We start from the raw sequence: 20,510 nt of genomic DNA, 5'->3' as shown, positions 1-20,510 counted from the left end.
TAGTAAAAATGGTATATACATCTGATAGACAGATTTGAATTGTGCGCAATCGGTGATGGGTTCTCCTAAATATACAGGGCATTCCATTTTAATTTAAAGAGTTATTGCCGTTTTGAAGCTAATAATTATTTAAAATAAATTTTTAGACACTCTGTAAAAGGTAGTATTTTATTTTATTATGCAACACAATAATGGATCAATAAATAAACTTTCATAAATATTTGAGTATTAAAAACATTGTACCCTTGGAGAAATGAAGCTTTATAATTTTTACTGCATTACAAAATTTGAAAATACTTTCAAAACCGGTAAGGTTTTTAAGTATAATAACCGTTAATCAAATGTTACCTTTATTTTAATCGTAGAAACTAAAATGTAATAAAATTTAAAAAAAAAAAAAATCCATTAAAAAAAATACAAAACTTTGATATTTTTATTTATTTGGGACACTCTGTATCTTGTAAAAATATTTTTAAATTGTAGCTTCAATAGTCCTTCAACAACCCAAACTTACAATTTGTTTAAAAAATCTCTTCGTTTAGCTACAATACTCCGGTCTCGTATGTGGTGAAAACCCTGTATATTTAAATTTGCAGGTTACTAGAATAGACTATAACACCCTGTAAACGTTACTTTTCAGAATTTAATTCTTTTGCTGAGTTTAAAGTTAGAGAAATAAACATGTTACTGAAAAATGTATTGGTCCGTTAAATTTATACAGGGCTATCAAAAGTTGCTATCGTAGTTTTAATGATTTTATTAAAAAAAAAAAAAAAAAAAAAAAAAAAAATGTAGTTTTTTAAAATAAATCGAAGCAGATTCAAATGCTCTTTCAAACTATATTAGAGTTTCCTATACCTATCTAGCTCAGATTTTGAATAAAAAGCGATTTTTATTTTTTTAATCAAGTCCATAAACTAATTTCGATTTTGAAAATAGCTACTGATTGTCACTAGAAACTTGCCATGACAACGTTAGCCATCTTGATTACAATTTTATTGAAAAATCGCTTTTCATTCAAAATCTGAGCCAGATAGGTACATTTTTCTGTAAAGTTTATTTCTCTTCCTTCGCACAAGGACTAATTCTGGAAAGTAATGTACAGGGTGTTAACAATCTATTCTATTGTAGATGCAGAGTGGCCCGCCACCCTGTATTAGAGTATAGATTAACAATCGCAAAAGAAACAAAATAAAAAAAAAAAATAGTTATATTTTTTTATTATTTTCAGATAAAGATAATGATGGCAATAGTCAAGAAGAAGACAACTCCAAGCTTTCAACTGGTAAATTTAATTATTTAATTTATCATACCATTTTATTACTCTTTTTTGTATCTTTTTTTTTTTTAAATTTTATTGTGTACTTTATTTTTTTTCTGAACTTTAGATGAAAATAAAGACTGTAAGAAAATAAGATATCAACTGTCCAAATGTGACAGTTAGTTTTTACACACTATAAATCATTATTTACCTAATACACTAGAACGTTCGGTAATCGGAAGATATAGTTTAGTGTTTCTCACTGGATTGGTGAATACTCCGGAATTACCTAGTTATGCGATAATGAAAGCACAGATTAATTTTTAGCTTATTAGATATTGTATATTGTTTACGTTTTCTCTCGGGTTCCGTGAGTGAAAGTCGACTAATATTTAAATCCACTATTTCACATATTAACACTAGTACCTGGGGTGCCGAAACGAAACTCCATAACGAAAAAGACTTAGTTAGACACTCCTGTTTCCATCAATTTACAAAACACTTATAACTGAAGAATTTATTTTAATTGTAGCGCGGTAATCGCACTGGATTTATAACTGCCCCTGTAGGCCACCGCCGCCGGCTTTTAAACCGACAGTAAAGAACTCTAAAATTGTCCATAGATCGTTAGGGGCGTAGAGAAGGTTTTCGAATGTTCTAGTATGTACTAGTCCATTCCAATGGGACTCGATTCTTCTCGAACGAATAATCATTGCGGTGTCTATACGATGTTAAGGTCATCCGAGGCGGGCCATATTGTGAGTTTAGGTCGAGTCCACACCGGGCCGCAACAATACTTGACCAAGCTTAACTCAAGTGTTTGACGAAAAAATCGTGTTATAGTATTATAGAAAAAGTTTAAGAACAATATCCAACTTTTTGCCGCTATTCTGGCGAAGGTAATATTTGTACGGCAGTATTTAAAGGCAAAAGTCACCAATTTTTTTTTGTATTTCTAAGGTTCTCATTGTGAAGCTTTCTTGATAGTTCTAAATTTTTTTTTTTTCAATTAAAATTGACTTCTTGATAATTCAATTTGTTTTCTTCTGCCCACTGCACGCATTTTGAAAAACACTGTACTGCTTCTATGTGTTTTGATTTTTTGTAGAATCGATAACATCCTCCTGCTTCGTATATTTGTGTTGATGTACTTATTCAATTATTTCCTTGTCGCCGACATTATCAACAGCTATTTCGTCTCTTCCTGTCGCCCAGTTTCTTATTTCTTCCATCAATTATATTATTTTAAAAAAAAAAAAAAAATTTTAAACATTTTTTTCAGGGTCGTTGTGAGTTTCCTGGCTTCTTCAAGTAGGCTTTTTCTTAGATCGGCCAGCAAAATATCATCTTCTTCATCTGACACCAATTGAGGCCATATTCCATCCCAGCTTTCTTGAATATTCTTTTCGGTTATGGACTTCCAAGCAGAGTCGAGAGTATTCACTGCATCCAGAAGACTAAATTTCTTCAGGAGTTGCATTGTGTCTTTGTTTTCTTGTGATGATATAATGTGGTCAGCAATTGCCCTTGCTATAAGAAACACCTTTTATTTGTATCAAGTTTCTGATCATTGGATACAAAGAATACGAGGTATGATAATGCGCAGGTTGGTCGCTACGTCACAGTTGATAACAGGCGCTTATTGGTCAGCACGCTCCGCGGGCCAGTTCAAATCGTCAAGATATTTTATAAACCTGTTTTTGTTATATCCGTCATTGAATTATCGCTAAGCAATTTACTGTGGAGCAGTGCGTAAGGAGTCGGCCTAGGAAGCGAGAGACCGAGTTCGATCTCGGCCGGGACTAACTTTTTATTTATTTTTTAAATGTAAAAAAAAAAAAAAATATTTTTTTTTTTTGTAGTATAAAAAAAAGAACTATTTATTCTGTATTTTTTTAATCTCCGTTATTAATATAAATTATTTGTTTAGTACACATACCATGGTACAAAGAATACGAGGTATGATAATGCGCAGGTTGGTCGCTACTTCACAGGTGATAACAGGCGCTAATTGGTCGGCAAAGCTCCGCGCGCCAGTTCAAATTCTCAAGATATTGCTATAAACCTGTTTTTTTTGTTTAATATACCGTCATTGAATTATCGCTAGCAAGTTACTGTGGAGCAATGCATAAGGAGTCGGGCTAGGAAGCGCGAGACCGGAGTTCGAATCTCGGCCGGACATAACTTTTTTATTTATTTTTTTAAATACTGTTGGATTCTATATAGTTTATTTTTGATCAGTATAAAAAAAGAAACTATATTATTCTGTTATTTTTTATCTCCGTATTAACTATAAATTATCGTTGTTAATAACCTCATTTAATTAAAATAATATTTCTTCCTTTTTAAATGTATCGTGCCCTAATTGTACCTAAAGTAATATATTTTTTAGTGATATACCATATTGATAAACTATTTAATATTTCGGTCACTTAAAAAGTTAATTTGCAATGAATAATTGCCTACCATTAAAGGAAATTTGAGCTATATTATCCTTGATGGGCATATTTGAGTATGCAATTACTTCCTTTAAATTTTGGGTGTCGTTTCAAACGATTTATTTTCAAAACCGAATCTACATATAAAAAGAGCACAGGTCACATAATTATAATTAATTTCACCCTTGGTATTACTTCACTAATTATATAAACTTCACCCTTAGAATTACTTCTTATCACAATTACAATACGTTCATCTGCATTAGCATTTTCTACTTTTCGATTGGAAACAATAAACTTTCCCAACATTTTTTTAAATGAATGATAACAATTCCTTTGTTTGGTTACTTTTCCATAGATAACCTCAACTCTGTCCTCATGTGAATTCAGAGGCAATGAAAATGAAATTATTTACCGATAAACATCGCAAACTAAAAACCTAATAAACAATTTTATACGAATATTAGAAATTAATTTAGTTATCTTACCTATCGTCCCAATCCATGTTAATAGATAATTATTATTTTTAAATATATTTTTGGAACTCCTGGTTTTCTAGGAATTATTAAATTAAACGAACTAAAAAGTCTTTAAAAATTAAACATATTCTTAACCATAACCCAGCCATAACCTCAAAATGCAGATCTCCTGTCAACTTTCTTATTTTTTATTTATTCATTATTTTCCTAGTGACGTCACAGGTGGTATGCGCGAACTGAACGAAATTGGAGCCGCTATCGATCATACCTTGTATTCTTTGTACCATGAGTTCTGATCCATTGGCTGAACTAATGCAGTACAATTAGGAGGCAAAAACACCACTATGAAATTTGGATTCGTATTGAGCTCTTCTTCGGGTGGGTGTGAAGGCGCATTGTCAACAAGAAGCAGTGCCCTGCATGGCTTATTGGCGTTACTCAGATATTGTTTCACTTCAGGAACAAAGATTGTTTTAAACCACTCAGAGAATATGTTTCGGGTCATCCATCCTTTGGTACTAGCCTCGTATTTCACAGGCAACTGTGCATTTTTGAAAACTCGGGGGTTCTTAGATTTACCTAGAACACAAGTAACGGCAACTTATGTGTGCCTGATGCATTTGAGCATGGCATAAAGATTACACGGTCTTTTGAAACGTTCCTCCCTGGTGCCGATTTCTCATCTTTATGCACCCACGTCGTGTTTGGCAAAACCCTCCAAAAAAGTGCGGATTCATCCGCATTGTAGACTTGCTCTTTAGTTAATTGCATTTTCTCAATCAGGGCTTGCAGTTTAAGTTTGAAAGGAGCAACTGCTTCAGCGTCACTTGAAACACGTTCTCCGCATACTTTTAAAAAACGAATGCCGCGTCTTGCCTTAAATTTGTCAAGCCATCCTGAACTAGCTTGAAAGTTAGTCTTTCCAGTGATGCGCTCATAAAAAAAATCTGGCTTTTGTGCGCAAGACTTCACTAGAGACAGGAATGTGATTTTTACGTTGCTGTAGAAACCAAGTGTATAACGCCTCTTCCACATCAGGATTCTCGGGCTTTTTCACAACTTTTCTCTGGCCTAAAAAACATTACATATCTTTAGTGCAAACTCAAAACCCAGCATTTATTCATAAAACTTACCTATATCAGTGTACGACCTCGCAACAAAATTTCGAATCTTCACTCTGTTCTTCTTTATATCGGATACTGTTGATTTTGGTATCTTGAAAAGTTTCGCAACATGCCGAACACTACCACCTGCATCTAAACTGTCAAGAATTTTACACTTCTCTTTAATAGTAGCAGAGCAATGGACGCGTTTCGTTGGAGTCATTTTTTACACGTGGTCTAACACTCGGCGCCAAATAAATACTACGTACGACTGACTGGACATAGCCGCTGCATGTATTAAAAAGTATTTCTTTACATATGTATACATACTAGTATACTTTTTCGCATTTAGCCGTTGTAATTTGTCATGCTTTTTAGCAGTGTCCGAATTACAGAAGGTAAAAATCTGAAAATGTCCGAACTGTAGCGGGTGTCCGATTGACTGGAGTGTACGGTTTACGAGGTGTACGGATTGCCAAAGTTATACTGTATTAACATCTGCATGATATACCATACGATCGAAAAAAAACGGCGTCATAAACGGCTGGGGAATGACAATCGATGATAATTTTAGCGAAGTCAAGCCCTAGACGTCATTACTTGGCCCGTACTTTTCTTTATTTTTTAATTGGATTTACTGCCAGCTGGTTTTAAGAAGGTTGTAATTTATTTTGAGATTGAGTAAAAGTAATAAAACACTTCTACGCCTAGGCACAAAAAAAGTCAAATTCAAAGAGTGTAACCATAGTTTTTTGACATATTAATTACACGGTAATACTTTTTATATTATTTGCAATGTTTGAAATTATTTAAAAAAAATATTTGTGGCGTTTAGATGTTGCGTTCACTACTGCGCATTGAAAGAAGTTCCTATAATAACTGCAAAACAATTTCCGATGCACGTGATCAACTCTGAGTGACATAGACAAAGAAAGCGACGGTGACAGCGCTGCCAGATTGTGATGGATTTATGAGATGAATTTTAATTTACGAGTGACAAACAATATGTATATTTATTATATCATTTTTTAAAGATTTTTACGTTTTATTTTTAATTTAATAACTAATATTTTAGTAATTAATTGATTTATTTGTTTTATAACTTATTTTATTTATTACATATTGGCAAAAACTAGTCCATTATGAAGGTTATTCTAAGCGTTATTATGGGTTATTTATTTATTTATTGATGTACATCTTACAACGCCATAAGTGGTAGTAACAAGTAAGAGGGTGCTATTAATGCACAAACAATAATCACAGAATTTAATAAAAAAAACGTAGAAATAACTTTGAAAATGATGTAATGTGCTTATCAATCAAACTTACTCCTCTGACTGCAGTCAAGGGTAATAAAGAACCTTTATTGTCATGTTTTCGTTCAAAATAGTTTGTCAGGGAAGCTACATGCTATTTGCTTCTACTGTTTAAACGCTTCGGCATATTTTCAACACACAATTTCAAGAAATGCAATAAAAAAACTCGAAAATTTAGTTCTTAAAAGAACTGTTTGTGCTTAAAAGTACAATTTAAAAAAAAGACTGAAAATAAACAAAAAACGAAACTCACAAATAATGACTGACATTAGGATAATTATAAATAATAAACGACAATCTTACTGAAAATGGCGCAATGTGACCAATATAGCGATAATAAAATTCTGTTTAAACTAATTTTTGTAGCTTTAATCTAAATAAAATATCTGTTACAATCATTTGTTCTATAAAGTAAAATTAAGAGCTGCTCGGTATCTTAAATTATACAACAAATTTAAACATTTTTGCCGAAATTTTATTTAGTCAGTTTTATAGACTTTAGTGTCAATGTCGATATGATCACAGATTAGGTATACTATATGTATACAGATAAAAATCTTACCCCTAATTCGTGGTACGAAAATTGTCTTTTATGGCGGTGTGCAAACGAGTAAAATTTCCTGTGCGCAAAAATAAACTCGCGTAAAATAACAATAAACAGCGTAATAGAGAGATATCGCTAAACCGAATAGCGTGCATGGACGTTAATAAGGCCAGGTGTTATTTCCTTTACGTGGGGTGGTATTAACTCTCTTCATTTATAGTTATCGGATCGGAAAGAATTCTGTTCGCGTCGCGTCCGCTATTTAAACTTAACCTAACTTTAAATTTAAAACTTTGAAATTGTTTTGTTTACTAGGTATTTTAAAACTAAAGGGCTAAAGTGCTTATTTCCAGTGCTTTATTGTTCAACGTCTGCCCGTGGGTTTAGGGCAACAAGCAACAAATTCTCTTAGAAGGGCTAAGTCGTAATCTGCTGTAAAGCTAAGCCTCTTTATAGGTTCTTTAATATTGGAAGAGGTGGAATCCATATTTTGGGCCATATTTATTTAATTAAAACTAATCCCAGCTACTTAAATATCAAATTACCTAATAAAACTAAAGTAATAATTCAAAATAATCAAAACATAACGTAAAATAAAAGTTCTCGCTGGCCGGCCCCGGTTGTCAAATACCCGCACATGCCCATTTAAGCAATTTTTAAACGTTATTTAGAAATAGCGCTTGGTGTAATTGATCCGCAAATTACGTCAGGCGGTAACGATTAGCGGGTGTTGCGTTAAAAATTGACTCGCGCATATCGTTATCATGATAAGGTACGCGTAAATACTGCATGACGCTATTCGGTTTTCCGATATCTCTCTAATATTTGTGACGCTGTGCGTCACAAATTTGTGTATTTAGTCAGGCGCTGTGCACAATTTTAGAGGCCATAAGTGGGCGTGCTATGTGCGCAAACTAGTAAACTAACTAGTGCCCGATTCCGAAAATTGGAACCACGAAAAACAATAAAGAAAAAACAAAGTTTATAATCTGTGGTATAGCCTTGCCACAAAAAATATTACTTCTAATCTTTGAATAAGAAGACTAAGGAAGGAGCATATCAAAAATCTTAGGTACACCGCGATGGGCCTCAAATATGGCCGACTTAAATTCCGGTTTATCAGTGTCGTTCTAATTTTATTTAAAAAATGTAAAACTATGATGTAGGGTAGACGTGGAGTAGACTCAATAATTTGTTGTTTTATTTTACGTTGTGAATAAATGTTGGTAGTTATTAAAATTGTTATAAAAATATATAATTCTAATAAAAATAGATAAGTTATAATAAGTATTTATTAGAGACTTTTTAAGCCCCTTATTCGATCAGCTTTATACGTTATCCGTTATATAGAGCATGCGCATTGATACAAAAATAAGGGATTACCCTATTAGTGGATAGCGTTCACCGCTATTTAGGCTTATTAGGTTCAAATAAACGGTACGCTATTACGGGATACATTTTAGCACGGTTGCCAAGTGTAATACTTATTTGGGTTAATCAAAGAAGAAAAAAAAAAGAAACTGCTACAAATGGGTAACAAATAATACGTAAAATAGTTCCTAAAAATATATTTTTTGTTGTCTTCTTTTGTCCTTCAAAATAATATAACCAACATATTTGAGTCACAAAAATTGGCAACGCCAAGATGTAGTATCCAAGTTGATGGTTGACACTTGACATCTTGACACTTATAATATTAATTATTATCTATTTCTCCGTCAGCATTTCGAACTCTAATAATATTTTCAATATTATTCATTGTTTATTATAATAAACAATTTTCACGAACCCCAAAAGAGAAAAACAAAAGTCAGTTTGTGAGGTTATTTGGCAACGTTAACGTTTGACAGATGACGTGTTAAATAAACGGTTCAAAATCTAAAATGACAGTACCTGGCCAACAAATTTTGTCGGTTATTTTTCACAAACTGCGCATGATCAGTATAACGCGTTTTACGTCATTTACCAATTAGGCGACCTAAAAACTCTCTATTAACACAAACATCCAATACCCTACTGAAGCAGGTAAGTCAAATTAACATATCTAAATTCTTTGACATCTAATCTTTGACAAGTAATAAAATAAAAGCTAAAATTCAAGAAAAATATATAATTTAGTTAATTTAAGTGAATTTCATAAAATATAAGTTTCATATATGATCGGTTTAGTACACGTATGTATATTATATAGTCACTTACTAGCGAAAAGTTGTTCCATTATTTCACTCAATTTTTGCCGATATCTACCGCACGCTACACAACCAACTATTTTAGAGTCTTTTTCGATAAATCGCGATAGTGTCACTGTTAATTTAAGTTCTGCCACAATTTCCATCTAGATTTACTACCTTTATACAACTATCAGTAGTAGAATAAATAATAAATAACATAAAATAAGCTCCGTAAAGACCGACAAATCCACAACACTTCAAATCAAATTCAAATGTGTCAAATGAATCGTCAAACAGAACTGTCAAGGATCCCCACCCTAGAGTACTTTTTCCGCCCACCATGCATGAATACATGGATAGCATTATGCTCCTTCCTTAGTCTTCTTATTCAAAGCTCGTAATAAAACAATTTACTATTAATGAACTGCCGTTTCCATTTAAGTTTCCCAGCCATGGTTGAATCCGTTCCCAACATTCTTAAATTATTTTCTTCCAGATCATACCTATTCAGCAACCGCTTCAGGAGACACCCTAGCAGTCAGCAGTGAGGAATCTAGCGAAAACCTCGACAAAGAAAACGATGAAGGATCACCGGCAGTTCCTAGCGAAACAAAAGCCGACGACCCCGTATTGAACAACAAAATCGAAGAGAGCAATTCGGAAACAGTTTCCTGCGATGGCGATCAAGAAATGTCAAAGTCTGAAAACGGCACCTGCGAAAAATCGTCAGATAGTACCAAAGAATCTACGGCCGAAACGACAGACGCTATCATCAGGAATAGCAATGACATAGCTGTAGTACTGGAGCCGTTGAATCTGCAAGAACTGGCGGTTAAACAGACGGCGAAGCGCAGGCGCAAATCGAATAGTAAGCAAAAAGACGAGGTTAACGGTGATGGATCGGAGCCGCAGAAGAAGCGAAGAAAGGGGAAAGTCGCGAAAAACAATCATGACGGAAATAAGGCCGGTGGAAGTATGCAGGATGGTGGACCAATGGATGAAGACATGGACATGGACGACGATTTTGATCCCTCTTTGTTGTGTCCGGATATATCGATGGATGTGGATGAGGCGTTGGTCATCACTAATACAGGTTTGTGTCTTTTTTGTTAGTTTTATATATAGGCCAGTAAACGGTACATACAAGGACATTCTCCACGAAAACTTAAAGAGGATAAACATGCAGAATGAGTGGGAAGAAGCAGCTCACAATAGAACTCAATGGAGAAGAGTTGTAAACTCAGTTAACAGCAACAACCAAAAAGTAAAGAGGCAACTAAGCAATGAGATGTTTGAATGTCCGGAGTGCGGTAGGCAGATAACATCACGTATCGGGCTTTTCAGTCACAGAAAAGCTCATGAAAGAAAACGCCTTTCGTGACCATCTTCTGATATGTGTCGAATACTCGTCAGCGAGTAATGGCTGTATTTATAGGCCAGTAAGCGAGGCTTTTAGGGTCGGAATTCTGAACACCTGCACCGATTGTCGTGAAATTTTAACAGTCAATAGAGATATATGTAAGAAACAAAAGTTACATAGTAGCGATGTGTGCTTTCGCCCTTGGGGTGAGTGCCACCCCTTCTCGAGGGTGAAAAATAATTAACCCGTTTTAATTGCAAAATTCAACAAAGGGATACATTCTAAGCAAAAAATGTTCTATAACATTTTTTTAGAAAATTAATATTTTCCGAGTTATTTAGGATTGAAAATGTTGATTTTTCATCTAAAAACTGCATATTTTTATCTGTCATTTATGGTAAAAAAATGTTATAGAACATTTTTTTACTTAGAATTCATTTTTTTTTGATTTTTGCAATTAAAATGAGTGATTTATTTTTCACTCCCGAGAAGGGCTGGCACTCACCCCCAGGGTGAAAGCACACATCGCTACTATGTAACTTTTGTTTCTTACGTATATCTCTATTCACTGTTAAAATTTCACGTCAATCGGTGCGGGTGTCAAGAATTCGGAGGTAATACCCTATTTTTCTCCTCGCTTACTGGCCTATTAGTAAAAAATTATTTTAAGTTCGTCTAACGTTTCTCTTTTGCTGACAATTATATCCCTTTATCACGTAAATGAGAGTGTATAACATACTAAGGGCTGGCAAAGGTTAGTCTTGGGCCGAGATTTCCGTATGTAAGAAGAGTACAATGCGTTTATTAATGTACTGAACAAAGAGAGAACAGGGTAAAAACGTTGCCAAACGTATGAAATAAACCGAGAAATTGTGCATATTGTTAAGAGACATGGAAGGGGATATAGCAGATTCGTCGCGGTCGACCTAATCAGTAAATTCGGCCAGCGAAGGCATATCGAAGGCGGTGTGGATCTGAAAGCGACAGTGTTGCCATATTAAAATGTATAATATCTGTAATACGTTTCGAAAATATCTTTGGATGAAAAATCTGTGTTTATGTATTGAAAATTTATTGGTGTTAAACATAGAATAAACAACAAAATAAAAATTCAACTTTTACCTGTAAAATGTAATTCCAGTAATTTTTTTCTCGCTTCAGCCTTTGCAGCCATACGCTGAACATCTCACCATACTAAACAACACAGCTTATAAATTTAAAACAAAAGAGTATTCACAAAAAACATAAAAATTCGCTTGGTGTCACCAAAGTATGGCCGCCGATCAAATTTTGGCCTCGAAAATTTTTCACTGGAGAATATGCGTGTTAGCTGTCCCCTCTCTTTCCTTGTCTAAGGTGTAATATCTGTAATACGTTTGACGAAACTATCTTTGGATGAAAAATCCGCGTTTATATATTGAAAATGTATTCGTGTTCAACATAGAATAAACAACAAGAGTAAAAATTTCTTTTATAGGTACTGAATATGTCGTATGATCGAAAAAAGTAGTTTAGTTGGCTTGAAAATAACGATTATTGGCATTTGCCATCATATTTTATATATAAAATAGCAGCGATCTTTATTTCCAAGCCAACTCTAGCGCCGTTCTTTGTTTAATCACATAATATTATATGAAATTGTTTAATGATAGAAAATCCGCATTCTTAACTTACTGTACCAAAAATCCGTAAATCTACGGATTAATCAGTAGTTCTGGCAACACTGTCTCCGGCATCCACTCACTCTGTCGACTGAAAGCAAAACTACGGTCCAGTATTCTTTATTCGCTGCGCACAGTATTCTTTATCCTCTGCGCTGTAAACGACCATCAGCGCGCAGCGGCGCAGAGCTAAACTAAATCTTGTAATTCTCGGACAAGCTGACTGTAACACCAGCTCGAACAGGTTTTGTGCCACGAAATCGCCCATAAGGTTGCGCATCTTCTTATTTCCTCAATCAACTGTGTTACTTTGGTTGGGTTGACTGTTTTCCATTTGTATAATGGACATTACACGAAACTACATTAATGGCCATTATATTTTCCATTGGACATTCATGTATACTAATTTTTTTTTTCTATAGCGGAATCTACACCTAACGACGGCAGTACTAGTCCATTGCCATATGAACCAACCTTTTCTGAGTTGGTGGATGAAATAACGGGAGCAGAAGGTAACAACACCTTCAAATTTCTTTTTTTTTTATTAAAAAACGATTATTTGTGCTTTTATTCTAGTTCAAATTGATTTAACGCCAGAAGAAGAGGAGATACGACAAAAAATATTTAACCCAGGTAAGTTGAATATTCATAGCTATTATAATAAATATATAATCAGTTGGAGTTGGCGAGTCATCATCTCGAGGGAGGAGGGTCATGGTCAGGTCCTCACAATAGGAATTGACCTCAAATCCAAGGAGGCAATAGAGAAAGAGGTCTGTCTTCTCTATAGATACGGGACAACACCGGTATCAGGTCTAAGGAGAGACCAAGTTAAAGGGGTGGAGAAAATGGAGATAGATCCTCCAGCCTCCACCTCACGGGTTCCTCAGCCGGAGGCTCACTCCTCGACTGTGAAGAGCGGCACGGAGGGCCAAACTCCAACCGTGGAAGGGTGTGTACCCTCGGAGAAAGAACTGTTGTCAGAGGAGGATGGGAAATACCCTGTCCCCTCTACAACAGGGGTATGATGGGTTATAGATTGTGTGATGACTCAAGGAAGGGGAGCACAATAGATCTCTTTAAGGTCGCATGACTCAAACTCTCATTTATAACTATTTTTTTTTAATTGAGTAAATAACAACTAATTGCGTAAATTCGCTTTACAGAAAATTCAGTGCAGTACACGAGGATCCATTGTACAGCGTGCAACGTGCACTTAGGCAGTGCCTTATTCGGAGCAAACAACCGATTCGTTCATCCCCTGTTGAAAGTGTTGATATGCAAAAATTGCTATCACTTTTACACAAGTGGTGAGTTTGAAAAGGATGAAGATGGCAGCGAATTGTATTGTAGGTAAGAACAGTCTTACTTAATATTATTTCTATTGATTTTTGATTGATATAGTTGTCTTATCATTACAAAAACAAAAAATCCTATATGGGTATTTCGCCACTGCAAGAAAATCTACAAAATAAAATAGTTATTTTTTGTAAACACTTCTGCGTTAATCCCAAACGGAAACTACTTGTCAGAAGTTAGGTTTCCAGATATACAAATTTGCCAACTAACAAAAAAATGCTAAACGTTTCGGAAAGTTTATCTCTTTCCGTCGTCGGAAGCAAAAAAATACAAAGAATAAAGAAAAAAATACATTGGTGAAACATCCAGACCCTTAAATATTCGAATTAAAGAACAAAGATTATTTATTTAAGAAAGGGAGATTTTCACAAATCTAAGATTTGTCAACATTCATGGGACACAGGGCACAGAATAAATTTTAATAACGCCAAAATTATAATGAAAGAAGCGATTGCATCTAAAAGAAAAATAAAAGAGGTTTTTTTAATACAATCTAATAAAAATAAATGTATTGCTCATGCATCTGTAGATGTTAGTAATGTATGGCAATCGCTTCTTTGATTTTAAAGAACATAACATAAATAAACGTAACATACGTAAAAATTAAAAATAATTTGAAAAAGAAAAAAAAAACAAATAAGAAAGTTTGGGGCTTTTTGGTTACCTTATTAAATAATAATTGTTATCAGGTAGTAATTGTTAATTTTGAAGATTAACTTGGATATAATGTCATTTTAATAGAACGTCAGTGGTTTTTGCAGCCTTATCTGTTTTAAAAAACTAAAGTGTTCTTGAATAGTTGAATTTAAATATTTTAAATAGTTTTTTTTTCTTTATTCTTTGTATTTTTTTGCTTCCGACGACGGAAAGAGATAAACTTTCCAAAACGTTAAGCATTTTTTTGTTAGTTAGGCAAATTTGTATATCTGTAAACCTAACTTCTGACAAGTAGTTTCCGTCTACAAAAAATAACTATTTTATTTTGTAGATTTTCTTGCAGTGGTGAAATATCCATATAGGATTTTTTGGAGAGATGAATCCGCCACACAAGTATAGACATTTTTTATTACAAAAACAGTCTAGCAGAAAAACACATTGGAACTAAAGGAACCTAAAAATACATTAAAATAATTATCAATTGAAGTATGTGCAAATATTTCTTCTCTGTTACAGATGGTGTGGACAAGGCGGTCAAGTACTGTGCTGTTCATCTTGTGAATTTGTTTTCTGCAAGGTATTTTTGTATTCTATTTTATGCAGCTGGTTTTCTATAATTTCTTGTTTTAACAGAGGTGCATTAGAAACAATTTTGGCCCAAGGAAATTTAAAGAAATCCGGGACAGTGACGATTGGAATTGCTTCAGGTGTGATTCTAAGCAACTCGGCTATTTGAAAGCATCGTGCGCGGAATTCATGAATTATTATCGAACTGAATTGAGGTAAGTACTATTTAAGAGTAATGCTTCTCGATTTTACTATATTGAAAATCACGAAATTGCGTGTCAAAAATTTTCGCTTCTAAAAATACGAAATGTACGACCTGACTTGTGAGTCTGACGTGGCTTTCGTGATTGTAAATGACACCCAGACGAGTGTTTTCTATGAAATTATAGTATTATACCGGGTGCGTCTCAACTAACCTAACCCCTATAACTTATTTATTTTTTCAGGTAAAAAACGAGATTTGGTATGTTAGTATCTACATATGTAAAATGCTAATGTTTATCTCTGTCGTCTCTACTGAAGTAACGACTTGCTCTAGAAAGTTGCTTTTTTTACTAAAAGATAGCTAATTGGCTCTTCTAAAAACTGTCGTCGCCGGATTTTTTGTTTTTCATTTAATTAAAAAAAATAAAAAGTATTTTTTTTCCTGATGTCGGGACGGATGCGCCAGACTTCAACTAGTATGACATAAATTACGATTGATTGACGTATTCAATTGTTTTCGGTCACTTCCTGTTTCACCGGAAATGACTGCAACTTTTGATTTTTAAATTGCACCGTCGGTATTTTTTCGCTTTATTCGATAGAAAATAAGATTCTGAATATAATGACATATCATATGTCAACTTTTGACATTTTTGCATATGGTTTATTTGAAATTATAACTTGCGGCTCGTAACGAAAATTTGACTTGAATTATTCGTAAAAAATGCTTTTTCCAAATATGCTAATGAGGCACTTTCATCCCATTTGAAAAAATTGAGATATGATTAAAAATACGATTTGGGCATTTTCTAACTGGCCAGGACAAGACACTAAAAACAGACGATCAAATCTATTTTTTCAAGGCTCCTTGATTAAGAATTAGTGTTTTTAACATAGCTATGGTACTCTAGATTGAATTTTAAAATACTATTTTTTATTAAGCGAGAATGTCAAACGTTGACATATGATATGTCATTCTATTCAGAATGTCATTTTCTATCGGATAAGGTAAAAAAATACCGAGGGTGCCATTTAAAAATCAAAAGTTGTAGTCATTTCCGGTGAAACAGGAAGTGACCAAAAACAATTGAATTCGTCAATCAATCCTAATTTATGTCATATACTAACATACCAAATCTCGTTTTTTTATCTGAAAAAATAAAAAAGTTATATGTTATTATACACAAATTGTCATTTAATGTCTCCTAAATTTATATTCACTCACTGAGAAAATAGATACAAAAAAATGTTATTGCCTTCTGGAGTATTAAAATCGGTCCAGCCGTTCTTGAGTAGTTATAAATGGTATAACTAACCCTTTGACGTTGTTTTGTTTATTTAAAACAAATGTAAACAGTGAAAGTCGAAAATTCAGGGACTGTTATCATTCACTAGGAAACGCTAGCCATTACTCATTGGGCCAGTGAATGTGGTATTTTAAAGAGATTTGTCGACTTTTTCTAGTAATTTCTAACATTCACTAGTGAAAGTAACATTTACTATAGGTTGCCAGTGAAAGTTATTCTATTGTACAGGGTGAGTGTGGTGAGGAATAATGTTGGTGGAAGTTAGAACAAATAAAACTTTTAAGAATATTGGATCACCCCAATATTCAAGCTGACCCACATATCTTAAAACTACAATTTACTTCTTTAGTATATTTATTAAAAATTATAGAAAATAACGACATAACCTTCTAAATATTGAAAGAGAAAGCAGAGTAAACATTTTAAAGCGTACAAAACAATTAAAAAAAAACATTCATAAACATAAGATTACTTATTGGTACTAGGTTTTTTTAATAAAGTTCTTCATCGTGGAGAAAATAACGTATGCCCGAATTTTCTTCAACTGGAGTTATTTGTTTTTTTCAGACCCGCTACTTCAAAACGTTTAATAAATTCATAATCACTAGGTTCCTTAATATCTTTTTCTCTTGTATGTTTAGCTTTTGCATTCTTGCGAGTTTACCTTAATTTTTTACAGAAAATTTCTTCCATAGGGAAAATACCGCGCAGCACTTTTTACAGCGATAACAAAACAATTATACATAACCACAAAAAACAAAGCGAATTTACGCTAGATGTCTATCAACGTTGCCAACGTTTAGCCCGATTTAATTTTATCCTTATATTGCCTATTATTCAACTTATCCTTATTTATCCTTATATTTTACATGTGGCAACCGCGCTTACTGAATCTTTCAAACTCACTGCTATCGTCCAGGGAATCCTGGTAAAAGTTGGTTTCAAAAATAGCTGTTTTGGTTTGGTTTGGTGTCAGATCAGTGAATGTGAGCTTTCAGTAGTAATTGTTAACAATCACTGATTTCCAACTTTTGCTGTAACAGATATACAAAATTATTTCTGTCTGTGCAGACGAGTTCAAGTTCTAGCCGAACAGCACCCAGAATTGATGACCACAGATTACACGAAATGTTGTTCCAACGATGAGAACAAACCGGAAGAGTCATCGGAGAAAGCTCAACAGGCGGCCAAAACGGTTCGTCGGAAAAGAAAAGACTCCAGCGATGATCCTGATTACAAACCTGTCTTGGACGATGGAGGGGACCCTTTTACAAGGGTAAGTACAACGGCTCCTTACATTTTGACAAACGGAGGTATTCAACGCTGAATACATCGTAGTTTTGTTATTAAATAATTATATAAAGCTTCATTCTGAACCTCGCAATTAGTAGAATAAATTCAGAGACAGAGGCGAACAGTGGAAACATCCGCGAACATCTCGCTCCGATTGTTTGCCGTGTTTTCGTGTTTCACGTGGTCGTTCGGCCTGCTCGCTAGCAATGTGGACGCAGCTTTAGACTGTTGAGGGATTCCTAAATCAGGTTACGAATGAAGTCTTCCAGGTTCTTCAGTTCTGCTTTAAGTTGGTTTACGCTTGGGAAGCAGAACAGTTCTGGTCCAGTTAGTGGAGTGTTCACTCTTTTTCCAGCTAGATCATTTGCTTTTTCATTACCTTCTATCCCTTGGTGGGCTGGCACACAGAGTACGACTTTATTTTCTGTGCTTAAATGGTTCGGCTTCTCTAGGCATTTGCAACCAATTTCGAATTGATAGTTATGGAGTTGATCTTTAAAGGCTGCTTGGCTATCCGATAAGGTGGCTATTTCTTTTTACCAATAGTTCCTATCTAAGATAAGTTGTGCGCATCTTTCGATAGCGTAGATTACTACCTGAAGGATGCTGGGGTGCTCATTGGTTCGGAGTATTTAGTTTTCGAACCAAATACTCCTATTCCTGTTCCTGCTTTGGTTGTTTTGGTTATGGACAACATATTTTTGTAACAATTTTAGAAGTTTAAAACTATCAAACTAAAAAAATTAACCGAAAACCAACAAAACAGAAAATAGATAAATAAAAAGTATATAATAACATAAGATCGAATTGTGGCGGTATTGGACTTTGCCATCTCATTTTATTATTCTTTATTATCTTATTTTGTTTCAGAAATCTGTTCCTGCGGTGCTCATACCATCTACAGTAAACAAGCAAGTTCCAGCGCCGCTAAGGCCGCTTCTACCAAAGGGAGGTGTCGCTCCAGTGCCAACTACCGGAATACGACAAATACTTTTGCAAAAACCGACCGCCGGGGTATGTAAGACCCAAATGTATTCTAAGAATATATTTCTCCAAAAAAATCCTTTATTGGTATTTCGCCACTGCACTGCAAGAAAATCTACAAAATAAAAAAGTTATTTTTTATAAACACTTCTGGCGTTAAACCTAAACGGACACTGCTTGTCAGAAGTTATGTTTACAGTTATACAAATTTGCCTAACAAAGAAACAAATGCTTAACGTTTCGTAAAGTTTATCTCTTTCCGTCGTCGGAAACAAAATAAATACAAAGAATAAAGGAAAAAAACTATTTAAAATATTTAAATTCAACCATTCGAGAACACTTTACTTTTAAAATAAAGTCTAAATAGATACGTCTACAAGAAACCGTTGACGTTCTGTTAAAATGACATTATATCAAGTTAAACTTCAAAATTAACAATTACTACCTGATAATAATTAGTTAATAAGGTAAAACCAAAAAGCCCCAAACTTTCTGTATGATTATTTTTAAATTTTACCTATGTTGTGTTTATTTATGTTATGTTCTTTCAAATCAAAGAAGCGATTGCCATACATTACTAACATCTACAGATGCATGAGCAATACATTTATTTTTATTAGATTGAATTAAAAAAGCCTCTTATTTTTCTTTTAGAGGCTATCGCTTCTTTCATTATAATTTTGGCGTTATTAAAATTTATTCTGTGCCCTGTGTCCCATGAATGCTGACAAATCTTAGATTTGTGAAAATCTCCCTTTCTTAAATAATCTTTATGTTCTTTAATTCTAACATTTAAGGGTCTAGATGTTACCCATAAAGGATTGTTTTGGAGAGATGAATCCGCTACATAGGTATAGACATTCTAGTACCGCGCATTTACACAATGAGTGGAAAGTGAAGCCAAAGAAAATAAATAGGAATGTCAATCTTGCATAAGTCTATCCTTTTCGTTCAACAGGATTTTCGTGCGCACGCGCCAAATAAAATTATCTGATTCGTCTACTTCATCCCGAACGCTGTCACCTGCCCGCACACTATTTTAAATTCTAAATATTAATAACGTATAATATATTATTTTTTTATTGGTAATGGCATTATTTCAACTTGTGATTTTAGATATTCATCATATCTATCAGTTTCTTGTTTTTGTTTAAATATGTCAGAGATTAAATTTAAATTTATAAGTAAAAGCGCGAATAGTCGGACACTATATTGATATACGTGGTAGATAGAAACTTAGAAAACTACTTCTATTGGTTAGTATGAAATAAATCAACTAATCGAGAAGCACTTCTCACGCTTGCGTAGTTCAAAGCTGTTCAACGAAAAGGACCGACTTATGTAGATTTTGTATAGCTCCATCTCAAAAATGTGGCTTCAGTTTCTATTCCTGGCTTGCGATATAGTATATATATATGGTAATACGTCATCAAAAAACACAACGATGTTAGTTTAGTGAAATTTATAGTAAAGGTCTAGTAAAATCTAGTTTTTTTTTGCATTTGTTTTAGTGGCAGTTATTGATAGGCTTATGATATTTTTATATTGTTTTACTGCTATTACAGTTTTATATATTACACAATTATCTTTTTTCAGGGCCCTCCAAGGCCAATGTTTAAAGTTGGCAACACAACATTTAGGGCAAAACCAGGCGTTCCTACAAGTTACACGATACAGCGGCCAACTTTAGGTAAGTTGTTTATTTTAGTGTATTTTTGCTGATTTTTTCGTTTTTTTATTATTTTTTTCTAATTTATTTCTAATTTCTTTTATTACTTTTAGTTTATTTTTTAGGCTTCATATTTT

The 20,510-nt window shown here is 33.8% G+C and overlaps 1 protein-coding gene across 1 annotated transcript in view; it reads left to right on the top strand.

Moving 5' to 3' along the window:
• Positions 1-20,510, top strand: part of LOC115885233 — a 49,943-nt gene that overhangs the window by 19,425 nt on the left and 10,008 nt on the right. The window contains exons 3-12 of the mRNA XM_030904070.1: positions 1,232-1,285; positions 9,809-10,405; positions 12,756-12,845; positions 12,910-12,966; positions 13,500-13,686; positions 14,866-14,926; positions 14,983-15,131; positions 17,499-17,703; positions 18,591-18,734; positions 20,301-20,394. Coding sequence (XP_030759930.1) covers positions 1,232-1,285; positions 9,809-10,405; positions 12,756-12,845; positions 12,910-12,966; positions 13,500-13,686; positions 14,866-14,926; positions 14,983-15,131; positions 17,499-17,703; positions 18,591-18,734; positions 20,301-20,394 — 1,638 coding nt within the window. The remainder of the gene's footprint in view (positions 1-1,231; positions 1,286-9,808; positions 10,406-12,755; positions 12,846-12,909; positions 12,967-13,499; positions 13,687-14,865; positions 14,927-14,982; positions 15,132-17,498; positions 17,704-18,590; positions 18,735-20,300; positions 20,395-20,510) is intronic.

The sequence above is a fragment of the Sitophilus oryzae genome, unplaced genomic scaffold (genome assembly GCF_002938485.1).
Source record: "Sitophilus oryzae breed Bouriz unplaced genomic scaffold, Soryzae_2.0 scaffold_378_pilon_pilon, whole genome shotgun sequence".
NCBI classification, from domain to species: Eukaryota; Metazoa; Arthropoda; class Insecta; order Coleoptera; family Curculionidae; genus Sitophilus; species Sitophilus oryzae.
The sequence above is the reverse complement of the archived record's forward strand: the minus strand, read 5'-3'. Positions and strand labels throughout refer to the sequence as shown.